The sequence below is a fragment of the Elephantulus edwardii genome, unplaced genomic scaffold (assembly GCF_000299155.1).
Source record: "Elephantulus edwardii isolate Elephantulus edwardi_28Jun2011 unplaced genomic scaffold, EleEdw1.0 scaffold00106, whole genome shotgun sequence".
NCBI classification, from domain to species: Eukaryota; Metazoa; Chordata; class Mammalia; order Macroscelidea; family Macroscelididae; genus Elephantulus; species Elephantulus edwardii.
In genome coordinates, this window is record NW_006399856.1 from 269,781 (window position 1) to 282,690 (window position 12,910).

The 12,910-nt window shown below is 45.4% G+C and overlaps 1 protein-coding gene and 1 pseudogene across 1 annotated transcript in view; one reads left to right on the forward strand and one right to left on the reverse strand.

Annotated features, from left to right (window-relative positions):
- LOC102870832 lies at positions 1–2,528 on the forward strand (annotated as a pseudogene).
- Positions 2,529–7,164: 4,636 nt separating this feature from the next.
- The window catches only part of TTLL4 (tubulin tyrosine ligase-like family, member 4), a 19,725-nt gene continuing 13,979 nt past the window's right edge, over positions 7,165–12,910 (reverse strand). Inside the window, 10 exon segments of the mRNA XM_006903723.1 lie at positions 7,165–7,423; positions 7,852–7,937; positions 8,315–8,385; positions 8,502–8,712; positions 9,274–9,376; positions 10,628–10,765; positions 11,294–11,428; positions 11,703–11,801; positions 12,067–12,189; positions 12,796–12,891. Coding sequence (XP_006903785.1) covers positions 7,165–7,423; positions 7,852–7,937; positions 8,315–8,385; positions 8,502–8,712; positions 9,274–9,376; positions 10,628–10,765; positions 11,294–11,428; positions 11,703–11,801; positions 12,067–12,189; positions 12,796–12,891 — 1,321 coding nt within the window.

Here is a 12,910-nt window from a genome sequence, read left to right on the forward strand (position 1 = left end):
ATGGGCGATCCCCTCCCAGGTGATTAACTGCCTCTGAAAACCCACCAAAGGGTCACCTATGGGTTGGTTCCAACTCTACAGTCCACAACCATATATATTAAAAAATCAGGCACTATGCTAAATGCTATTTTGTTGCTTTTTTAAAAATCTTATTATTTTTGTGTGAGTGTACCATCAAATCAGATCTGACTGGTACAGGAGGAGATTGTCCCTCCTTCCTCGGCAGAGCATCTGGTGGATTTGATCCACGCGCCTCTGGGATTGTAGTTGCAGCTCCTTGCCACTAGGCCACCAGAGCTCCCCCTATTTTGTTGCTTTTAATTTAATCCTAACTACTCTATGGGGATTTTTTTCCTAGCTTATTAACTGTAGTTTATAGATTAATACCTTTTCAAAGCAGGCGCAGAAGGGGAAGGCCCTCTGGGAGGTGGATTGATTCGGTGATTGGGGCAATGGGGACAAGTGTGTCAGAGACAATGAGATTGGCACAGGACAGGAGTTTAGAGCTGTTGTACATAGGGTCGCTATGAGTCCGAAGCGACTCGACAGCACATAACAACAACAGTCTTTTAAAAATGTGTTGCTACCGCTCTAGTGGCCTAGTGGCAAGAAGCTGCACTGCAATCCCATAGGTGCACGGTTCAAATCCACCAGATGCTCTGCTAGAAAAGGAGGGACAATCTCCTCCTGTACCAGTCAGATCTGATTTGACAGTACACGCACACAAAATAATAATAATAAAAAATTTAAATAAAAATAAGTTGTTTTTTTTTTTTAAAAAAAGTGTTGCTTTTTTCATGACAAACCTTGGCACTCCATGTCTCCACTCCAATCCACTAATTAAGGCACAAGTGGGTTTAGAAAACTACCCTCCTTGTGAAATATGTCAAGGGACAAGTATCCTTTCTTTGTAGCTGCATTACCCAGCATCCTTATTCTGGAACTGTGAGTAGAGCTGATGAGGGGCCAGGACAAATGAACCTGAACAGATCCCTAAACTTTGATGTGTACGCAAAGTCAGCTCCAAGAACGGTCATCTGAGATGCTGAGCCAGAATCTCAACTCGCATAAAATGGAGCTCTTAGACTCACATGTCCGCAGTCGCGTCTTGAAGAAGCTGGAGGATTAAAACAGTAGTCACAGGGGAGCTCTGGTGGCCTAGTGGCAAGGAGCTGCAACTACAATCCCAGAGGCGCATGGATCAAATCCACCAGATGCTCTGCCGAGGAAGGAGGGACAATCTCCTCCTGTACCAGTCAGATCTGATTTGACGGTACACTCACACAAAAATAATAAAAAATTTAAAAAAAATAAATAAAAACAGTAGTCAGAGCTAAGCTTTAGCCTTAAAGAAACATTAAAACTCAGAGGTCCCTCTGGCTGCCTTTATGATCACCTTCTCCGAGTAACTGTAATTTGGTGAGTCTGAGGCTAGTGATTGTGTGGGGCAGCAGCGGCTGATTCTCTGCTAGTCGGGGCGGGAGTCGCGAGGCGGCAGCCATGGCTGTGCGGACAGCCAGCTCAAGAAGATGGTGGCCAAGTTTTTAATGATGGCAGTTCAAGGGAGCTAATGAACCTCACTGGAACAATTCCTGTTCCTTACAGCGGTTGTTATACAACATTCCATTATGCCTGTGGCTTCTGGACACATATCTATATAATCCCCCTGTTTTGTTAAATGAACCTTCTAATTCAATGACTGTTAAAACAGGAAAGTATGTTGATGCAAATGGGAACATTTATCTTCCTTATCTACATGAATGGAAACAGCCCCAGTCAGGCTTGTTGGGGCTTATTCAGGTCATGATTGTGGTGTTTGGAGATGAACCTCCAGTCTTCTCTCATCCTGCTGTTTCAGCGTCCTATCCACCACACCAGGCAACAAAGCCCCCAAATACTTCCTACATGCTACATATTCCAAGTGGAATCGCTTCATATCCATCCGTGTACCCTCCTAATCCCAGTGGTTGCCCAGGTTGTCCTTAACCCTCCTGGTGGTCAATATCCTGTCACAATAGGATCTCAATACCCTTCTCAACCTCCTGTGACACCATCAGAGCCTCCCTCATCTCTGATGTCAGTGACAAACTGAGATGACGCATGAAGGAGGAAATGGACTGGGCCCAGGCAGAGCTCAATGCCATGAAGCAAACAGAGGAAGACCTTAAAAAGGGTCACCAGCAGCTAGAAGCGATGGTTATGCATTTAGATCAAGAAGTGGCCAGGGTTGATAAAAACACAGAACTTCTCAGTTCAGCTCTGAAGAAAACGGAGAATCATTCAGAAAACAATATTGATATAGTCATCATTCCCACAGCCCCTCTGTACAAGCAGATCCTTAATTTGTATGCAGAGGAAAATGAAATGGAAGACACTTTTACCTGGGCGAAGCCCTGCAGCAGGGAGTAAAAGACCTAGATGTCTTCCTAAAGCATGTGCGTCTTAAAAGCAAGACCCATAAACAGTTCCAGCTGAGAGCACTAATACAAAAAGCAAGAAAGACTGCCAGTCTCAGTGACCTCTTCTGACTTCTCTGATACCAGCTGGAGACTGAGCTCTTCTTAAAGTGTTCTTTACTTCTTTTCTCTTAAAAGTAGGTGCCCAGAATAAGTTATTGCAGTATATCATTCAAATGTAAAGTATTTTGAATCAATAATATATTTTCTGTTTTCTTTTGGTGAAGACTGGCTTTTATTAATGCACTTGCTTGTCTCTGTAAACCCTTTTTGTGTTGAATGAATGTTGGGGCTGACTATGCTAAATAAAATTTGTTGCATTAAAAAAAAGGTGAGGCAGATAGAAAATGGGACACTCACTCTCAACCAACAGCACGAGAATATGCCTGTCAGGACAACTGTCCCCTGGAGCCCCAGCACAGCAGTCAGGCTGGTGCCTCTGGCTTCTGCACCAGCTCAAGAACGGACATGTTTAAGTTACGATATTTATTGATGAATACTGAATATGGACTATCAGAAAAAGGAAATCTTCCTTAGCAGAAGTATAGTCAGAGTAGAGGCAAACTTTACTTCATGTACTTTCAACAAGTTCTAGCAGGAAGAATGAGTTCCTGAGGTTGGCCATCATGCTTGGTAAGAGGGCAGGAGAGCAAACGTGGAAGCCCTCCAACAAGCTGGACTGAACCAAACCAACATGGCAATGATGGTGAAGACAGTGCAGGACTGAGCCACGGGGTCAGAGCCAATTCAGTGGCCCCAAAGCTTCAGTCTCTGCTCCCCCGCCTTTCCAGTCATCTGTCATTCACTGTCCCCTTACTCTCCCTGTTTACCAAAGATTTTTCTAACAAAAGCCTCAGCTGTGCAATCAATTCAGACTGGCATCCCTCCATCAGGTTTCCAAGACTAAGTCACAATGGGAGGAGACAGCCGGTCTGTCTTGAAGCTGCTGGTAGATTCAAACTCACTGGGGACTTGAGACCTTTGTATTAGCAGCTATAGACTTCCTTGTCTTGGGATAAGACTGAATAATTCCTTTTTCAGCAAATTTCTACTGTGGCTGTGAAGTTCTTAACCAAAGAGATATATATCTGGTTTTAAGAGTGGTAATTTAACAGAAGAATGAATATGAACGATAGTGCTTTTATCGGCATCCATGTGCACTGCAGGTAGGTAGGATGTGGTGATATCTAGATACTGGCCTAGTCATCCTCAATTCTGGAATGCCTCTTAGCCACTTCATTTCCCTTGTGGGAAGAATTTTGCATTTTTTCCCCCTGCCTCACTCTACTTCTCCAGAGTACTGAAGAGCAATGATGTCAGTCTGGAGACTCAGGTGCACATGATACAGGCCATGGTCTTCGCAATCACTTGCTATGCATCAGAGAGCTGGACAACGACTAGAGATGACAGAAGAATTAATGCCTTTGAGCTGTGGTGCTGGACAAGCGTTCTGAATATACCATGGACTGCTAAGAGAACAAACAGGTTTATCCAAGAGAGTGTGAAACCAGGCTACTCCTTAAAGCCAAGGATTCTGAAGCTTCGCCTGACATACTTTGGACATGTTGCATGGAGGGACCAGTCCTGGGAGAGGGACATCATGTTTGGGAGGGTGGAGAGAGCAGAGGAGAGGAAGACCCTAGATGAGATGGATTGATTCAGTGACTAGGGTAATGGGGATAGGTGTGTCATAGACAGTAAGATTGCAGAGCAGGGTTTAGGGCTGTTGTACACAGGGTCACTATGACCTCGACAGCACTTAACAACACTCAACTTCAGTAACAGGGCCTGAATAGCAAACCGAGAAAGAAGCAACCATGTATTAAATGCCTCCTGTGGTCTAATCATAAAGAGTTCTGGTGGCATGATGCACTAACCAAAATACAAAACAGGCCTTCTGTCTCTAAGGTTCGAATCCCCCGTCTGCTCTTCAGGAGAGAGCTGGTTCCCTCATTAACATTTACAGCCTCAGCCCAAGATAGGGTCTGGAGGTGTGGGAACTGACTTGACGGCAGTGCGAGTGGTTTTGCTTATGGTCATTGTGCCTTTACACATGTATTGTTAAGTTTTCACAACTTTGCAACACAGATATTCTATTGGTTCTATAAAGAAATGAAGACTTTAAAAAGTTAAATGGCATTTCAAGGTCACAAGACTGGAAGATCTGGGATATGAATCCAAGATTAACCAAAGCCTAGGGTCACTATGGGTTGGAATCGACTGGACAGCAATGGCCTGATTAATTAGTCCACATTCCACGGTACTTAGTTCCTGACCAACCCTGAGTGGACCAAAGAAAACGAAACAAGTACCACTCAAGTCACTCCTCATGCCACTGCTTCCAAAATACCATGCACTCTGTTAGCCAAGGGTGCACTCATTTGCCCTTCTCCACACAGGTATTGATAAGTTACCAACCTAGGGGAATAACTGACATTCTAACAAATATTTTTTTTTTCTGCCACATTTGCAAAGGTAAACTTGAAAAAAGAGCACTTCTCCAAAATTTAACAGTCTCAACAATTCTCAACACTCAGTCTGAATGCTGAAGAAGATTTCATTTTATGTGGAGTAAGATTTCATTTTCACTCAAGAGTGGGAGGGAAATGCAATACACAAGACCCGTGCCTTTCTCCCACCCCACAAAGCATCCACCCAACCTATCAAGACAGTGATGACAATCGAAAGTCAAACATAATTTAAATCAAGAGCACTATATTTTTCATCACTCATTTAATTTCACATAAGCTCCCTCTGGCCTCCCGACACAGTCAGTCCCCATCACGTTGCAATGCTGGTCCTCTCTCCAGTTATAGGGATGATGGAAATGGACTGGTTGTGCTCTAAAGGGACTTTCAGAGGGAAGCCCAAGGTTTGAAGTTGGTTTCAGCTCCACCAGGCTATCGATGCTCTGCCCTGGCACAGGAGAAAAAGCCACAACAGAGCTGCCAAGCACGTGGCCAATTTTCTCTTAGAAAAGCTGCCTGCTTCCTGACTTATCACAAGGTGCTTCAATATCTACCCAGACTACTGCATCTATGAGGAGCAAGAGTTCAATTCTATCAGAAGAGATTTAACAGGTCTGCCCAGGCTCTCTCCCACTGTGGCTGGGCTTTGAGTTCCTGTTGAGCACTGAATGCTAACCTCAGACTTACCATCAAGCTTTCTACACAAGTGTCAACATGGCTTCAGGGCTCGTCAGCATTTTCATTTAGGCTGTGCCCCTGAACCCAGTCAGGCCTCTCAGCCATCTTTCCATAGCTCCATCTCAACTGACCACAGAACTCCAGGAGCCATTAAAGCAGGGCAGTCTTTCTTTTCCCAGAATGAAACCAGGTAGCAGAGTTTCCTGCTGATACGCAAGGGAGACAACTACAGTAATATGAGACACGGTGGATTCCTCTATGCCTCACTGCTAAATAATTAAGGACCAAAACAAACACCCTTAAAACAAACAAACAAAAAACCCCACCCAAAAACTAAATAAAGGGACTGCAGGAGCTGCCCAAAGGGCAAGCAGCCAGGGAAAAGTGGAGAGTGGAGTTCAGGAAAACCACCTTTCTAAATCAAACTCTTCCCCCTTTATGCTACCTGGGCTAAACTCTGCACTATGAGAGAAATAGAACTTCTGGTTCATGTGACTCCTATTAAGATTTCTATATGTACAGATCAGTCAGTCAACATTCACTGAATGCTCACTGATTAGTGAGCCTAGAGGAAGGAGGTAGATTTAGTTATGAGTGTAAGAGTTTAGTCAAAGGCCTGACTGGAAGAGCACTCCATATTAATGAGTGCTCCTGAAAACCAATCGCCAAGTCACTGGCCTCCGTGTGCCCCAGCAACCCCCGATCTAGACCCCACTAATCAGAGGTAATCAAGAGACAAAACATGCATGAAACTTCCTCTGAGTTGTGGGGAAATCACAGCTCCTACTTTCTCTCGAGATTGTGCCCCACTGATACATGGGTAGAGTTGAAGAGCAACTGGAATTATATGGACCGTTTAGTTGGAAAAAATGGGAAATTCATAAAAGTCCATAGAGCCTCATCTTTTTTTTAAAAAAAAAGTTGAAGAGATGACATCCATGGAGATAGAAGCCTAGAAGGGTGACTATGTAATGATGGATGTCAAAGCAGGAAGACCTAGGGCTATTGAAAAAAGGACAAATGGAAGCCGTAAAGTCTCTGACTAGGACGTGTGCACAGTTGATAGAAAATATGTTTTACTGGGGAAGTATCAAGGTTTCTGAAAACCGTTTAAAACACACTAGAGAAAGGAATGAGAACCTGAGATTATCAAAATCTTCAGGGGAATCTCAATTACAGAACAAAGGATTTTAAGCCAAAATTTGTTTGTTTTCAGCTCGAGTTAGAACCCAATTACTTCACAAGGCCTCAAATAACCCACACATGGCTCTCTGAAGGTAGAAACCAAACCCTGCTTTATAAGGCTTCTTGACCATCACTGGTTTTTCTGTTGAGATATGAGGTGCCAGCAAAGCAACAGAGGGTGAAACCCTCACCTCTGTCCATCTCCACTATCCCTCCAACTCTCAGATACTCTCAGTGTGCAACTCAGCCATCTCAAAAAATACTCTGATGAGGGCAAGATGGAGAGGACAGGGATGGGGATGTGCAGGCAGCCAGCAGGTCCCTATGAGGTAGCTAACAGCAGTGCTCCTAGAGCAAGATTTATGGACAGAGGCCAGTCATGGGCTCACAGCAGCAAGGAGGGAGTCACTGGATGACTGGGACATGGAGGAAATAGAAAGTCTTGAAGTCTGCCCAGAGTACTTCATCAGAGGTAACATCTGCGTAGAGAGGCTGGGCTCTTTGCTGGTGTCCTCACTGTCCTTTGAGGAAGTAGATTTCCTGGGAAACCGAGAAAGGCCAACTGGAATCTTCCTGGGCTTGGGGATGGCTCTGTCTTCAGAGAGTGGTAGACTTCTTTCTGAGGAGCTGTGTTTTCTGAGGGGAACAAACAGATGGTTGAGGCACTGTGTAGCTGAGATCTTAACTTAAAATCTGCCTTCAAAGTCTGGGCCAGACACAACATTATGGTGTTATGGAAAATAACTACAGGGATTTAAAACTATCGTAGAAGACGCTGTATTTACGTGAAGGCTAGAGAGCTTGAATGCAAGTGTGACTATGTGAGGATGGGAGCACGCGGTGCTCCTACAGGCAGGTGGAAAGTGGCTGCTTCACCAGGTTATCTGGGACTGAGACTCAGCTTCACTGGGTAAACTGAGAGTCCCCAGGAAGACAACATTGTGGCTGCATATTCTAGCACCCTCACTATCTCAAGCCCCAATCTTGTTGCTATAAGATGGGAAGAGAGGATGAGAATTCCCCAAATCCCAACCTCACACTCCCCTCGTCCAGGCGGCACTCACTCCAGATTGCCAATTTCAGATTTGCAGAAGGCATTCAGTGTCATATCATCCTTTGGGGCAGTCAGAAAAGATGCTGGGAGAGACCACTAAAAGCAAAGAAAGCAATGAGGCATTAGGTCAAGGCAGAGGTCAGGCAGGGGTTCTTTTTCAGCTTTGCCTCTGGGGATCGTGGGCCTCTCCCCTCCTCTGGCCTTTGTGCCTGGATTCTTATGGGGAGAGTCTTGTTTCTCAGACAAGTCTTGGAGTCAGACAAGAAAGAGGCTGCAAGGAACTTTTTGATCTTGAAAAGCAGCCAGAGAATCCTTGAGGCAATTATTCCCTTAACAGAGAAGGGAAAGGAGCCACAAAGGCAGGGCCTGAAGAATGAGAAGTCTGTCCCAACAACCCAGCCATGCTGCAATCTTAAGGTGGAGCAAGCAGGGGTGTGCAATGATTGGTCACCTCCTGAACCGGCATCACTCACCACTGGCGCAGAATCAGAGACCACTCCTGTGTGGAACCCTTTGTAGCACCAACTCCGAAGGAGGTCTACTCCTAGGACAAGAAAAGAGGGGTGAGGCTTAAGGGGGCTAACTTAACAAGCAAGCTCATTCTTTGGACTACAGGGAACTCTCTGAACATGACTTCCTGAGCCAGGGAAAGCACATTACCTTTGAGCTTGTTGTTATGGTACTTTTGCTCCCACTGTGTGGTGAGAATGTTGAAATACCGTGGCTGCTCAAAAAAGCGGAGATAGCGAGTGGAAATCCGAGAAGGAAAAATTCGTTCAAACTGACCTCAGCGAGAAAATTCATCCTCCATCTCTACCAGAACCCGAACATCATCTGGTGTCAGGACATCTAGCACAGATGCATAGAAGTCCTGTGGCCCAAAGAACAAGGAGGAAGACAGTGCAAAGAGGATGGTAAGCCAGAGGCAGAGAAAACTGCTGGGGACAGAAGCCCAGCCCTGGGACCCAAGGACGCCAAGGCTCTTGAGGTGGCCCATCCCTGAACCTCTATGTCTTCTGAACTTAGCTAGTGAAGAAAATGTTCTGTGGGAGTGGGATGGTCAGAGGACACAGAAGTGGTCTGTCGAATAGTCAAGATCAGTACCCAGCAACTCAGATGTGGCACCAGGTGGCACCAGATTGCGTTCTGACACTCTTTTGTCTGTTCTGAGGAACCACCCTCCCTGGGGTTGCAGTGCACTGCTCAAGGATGAATCCCAAAAGGTAAAAGGTCTACAGATTTTTGCTAAGGACAGTGCACTATGAAAAGGTGACTTGGACTGTCAGTTCTTTCCTCTGAATCAAAGGGATTGCAGATCTGGTTCTTAAGAAACCCTGTTCGAGAGCAGGAAAGTTGCTTTGAGGTCACAGCTGTTTCAGAGAACTTTCCACTACTTTGCATTTCCACTACTGTGGATGAACGCTGTTCCTACCTGATCAGGTATTTTCTGGGTCAGATAATAGGCTTTCTTCATATTCTGTGCAGTGAAGTGCTCTGGAGCCATTCGGTATCTGTCCTTGGGGCTGCTGGTCAGGCTAAGTGGGTGGAAAGAGAAGAAAGAATAAAGCCAGCAGTTTGACATTCTAGAGGGACGGTCCAGCCCATAAGGCTCCTTCACTAGAGATAAAAAAAGACATGAATAAATGTTTATGACCTGAGTAAATCAAGACTAAAATGCACTCACTCGATCAGCCTGAAAACCAAAGCTCTAGTACCATGGAAGAACTAGGTACAAGGCATCTTCTCTTGGCTGCACTGGAATGATAACTGCAAACACTCCAGTTGAGTTCAACTTAGCGAACACTTTCTAAACACTCAGTTCTGACCTACTGGCCCTGTGACCTACCCTCCCCTTCCAACTCAGCTGCATCCACCACACTACTATTGGTATTACTAAGAGAGATACAAAGATGACTGAGAAGCACCCCCTGCTTCCAAGAATTAAGTCAAATGACAGCCTCAGCACAGGACAAGGCCAGGTCTACAGAGTAGAGTAAGGAAAGCAAGCTCTGTCATTAGGCAAACCAAGACTTACATTTTACCTCTACCAGCCAAGTGATACCGGTATGTGAATGGTTCTGGGTATGGAGGAAAGAAAGCACACTGAGGAGGCTTTATGATGCTACTGCCTTGAGCTTGGCTTTGGTGGATGGGTGAAATTACACCAGGTGGCTCTGCCTGAAGGATTATTTCAGAAGGAAAAAAAATTCTACAGGCATAGGAGAGGGTATGGGTGGGGGGGAGTAATCGGCAACAAATGGACTGATTCTCAAAGAGCTTTTTTTTTTCTTTTAAAAAAAAAACTCTGTGTGTGTGTGTGTACACCGTCAAATAGGATCTGACTGGTACAGGAGGAGATTGACCCTCCTTATCCAGAAAATCATCTGGTGGATTCAAACCATGTATCTCTGGGATTGCAGTGTAGCTTCTTGACACTAGGCCACCAGAGCTCCCTAAGACTTTTTCAACCCTGAGGCTCTAGGAGTGACCAGGTTTGTTGGAAGACCAAGGGACAGAAAGTTAAATAAAAAGAGGCAAGCATTAGAAGGGAGGCTGAGTTTCACATGTGTGGCTAAGGAGTTTACATCGACTATCCAGGTCCTGTGGGGATTCCTAAGCAAGGGACCAAGATAATCAAGCAAGCTTTAACAGCACCAACAGGGCAGGGGGTGTGTGGATGGATGTTGACACTGAGTGTAAGAGACACCAAGCAGTATTATCATCAAATAGTCCTGGTAGCATGCACCAGTCATGACCGGCCTATTCAGGGAAGCAGAGAGGCTGACCTGGTGGCAGAGCTGCTGGAACTGCCAGAACTGGAAAGTGTATCCTCTGCAGAGGGCAGAACAAAACCTGCCAGGTTCAGAAGGTCCCGGATCATCTGGCCTTTGATGCTGATGTCCAATGGAGAGTTCGAGTGGAGGCTTAGAGGAAAGAGGACAAAGACTGGTGAAGACGAATTCCAGCCAGTTGTCAGTGCTAACCCCAGTGACTCTCTGGATTCCTTAGATGAAAAAGTGTCAACTATCCAAATTCAGGAGCACAATGATGGGGGATTTCAGGCCCCTAAGAGTTAATAACCTCATCCAATGAGGTACCTGCTCATGAACTTGGTGTGCTAGGCAAAGGCAATCAATAAGGCTCATATTTTCAAAGAACAATTTTGAACAAACTCTCTTCATTTTTGGCACACAGTTCAAATTCACCAGTTGCTCTGCTGGAGAAGGATTGTCAAACTCCTCCCGTGAGATTCACTGCCTCTGAAACCCTGTTGCAGGGTCAGCTATGAGTCAGTTCCAACTTGACAGCACGCAGTAACAATAGCTTCATCCTCAAAGAACTTTGGCAAATGGGAAAGTAAATGAATAAACTGATGCTGGAACACGAATGGGAACTGAACCATGAGGCTACAGGAAAGGTCCTACTGTCAACTCCTGGAGAATATGGCCTACCTAGGGGAAATGTTGACTTCCAGGACCCAGGGCTTGAGGTTCTCGTCGAGCATGACATCGAAACCAAAGAGCTCGTGGCAGCTGTAGGGCCGCCGCACATACATCTTCAGCAGGCTGGTTACATAGGGCTCTGACCTGATCAGTGGGATAAGTATTCAGCCATCTCTTCCAACAGAGCCATGACCACAGCCCACTGAGTGACCCATGGGTGAGAGACCAGAAGCAGCCCAGGAAAACCAGTTCTCAAGAGATGCCTGTGATCTGGGCTAGCTCCAGTGGCTAAAGCTCAAGAAAGTGGTAGAATAGAACCGCTGTATGGCCACAATCAGACCTAAGGCACTGGGGAGGCCAAGGGAAAAGGAGGTGGTTCCCTGGCAGGCCCCACACCCAAGATAGAACTGTGACTCACGAAATTATAGTTTTGACAACAACATCTTTTATCTTCTCCCAGATGATATCACTATTGATTCCCTTCTCACTCAGGTAGTTCCATAAAGCCTTCAGTGCCCTGCAGAGGGAAGGAGAAAGAGTGCTGAGGTTAAATACCAGGAATGAGAGCAGGAGGCCTGTAGGTGTTCCCTTTATATCTCTTCCTTGAACGGTTTAGTAAAGAGATTAACCTGGATGTAGACCAATTCTGAATTACCAAGTGCTTATGTAATTCTTAGGTCTTCTATTAACCCTCCAATCACCATTCCACTGAACTTCCTCAAGCCCCAGAACCTTATGTTTCCCTAGGCCTTCGCTTGAGTGGAACACCCTGCCCCCAATACCATTTGTGGCCTTGGCAGGCCGTTTCATCTGCATTGGCTTGGTACTCAACATTCTTTTTATTGACACTGTAGTTGGTCAAGTGCATGAACTTGTTGCCAAGGCTCTTCATGGAAGGAGAATACCTGAAGAAAAGCAGAAGTAAGATGGTGAGATCGTCACTTATCAATCAAGCTGATCTCAAATCACAGCAACCCTAAAGGACAGAGGAGAACTGCCCCAAAGGGCTTCTAAGGCTGTAAATATTAACTGAAGCAGAATGTCTCATCTTTGTAACATAGAAAGGATGGTGCGTTCAAACTTCCAACTTCTCAGCACCCCAATAGTCAGTTAGCCCTCTGAAACACAAATGCTCCTGAAACACCAGTTCGAAATGAGCCATTTTCCTAAGCCCTGAGGAAGGAAAAGCCAAGCAGACAGGTCTTTTCAGATCTCTGAAAGCCTGAGGAGTATGTCTAGTGACAAGGCTCCTGATTATCAGTTACACTCATCGCCTTAATTCAACCTCAGTACAGGCCAGAACACTGAACATTCAGTGAGGCAGTGATCTCCTAATACAATCTCAGTACAGGCCAAATTATCCTTCAGTGAGGCAGTGAATCACTTCATTTTCCCTTCCTAATAAAGCTTTCAAAACATGTGTTCTCTCTTTGTTGGTTGTTCACCTTGTCATTGTTTGAAGAAATAATTCTTCAAAGCTATCAGGGTGACACTGCACCATTACTACCTACTTGCAACTGGCAAAGCGGACGAGACCATCTGAAAAGAGGTAAATTCGTAGAGGATCATAGGAAGTGACGTAAACATAGATCCGCAGATCAAACTTGCTGCCGCTGATGAGGTAGG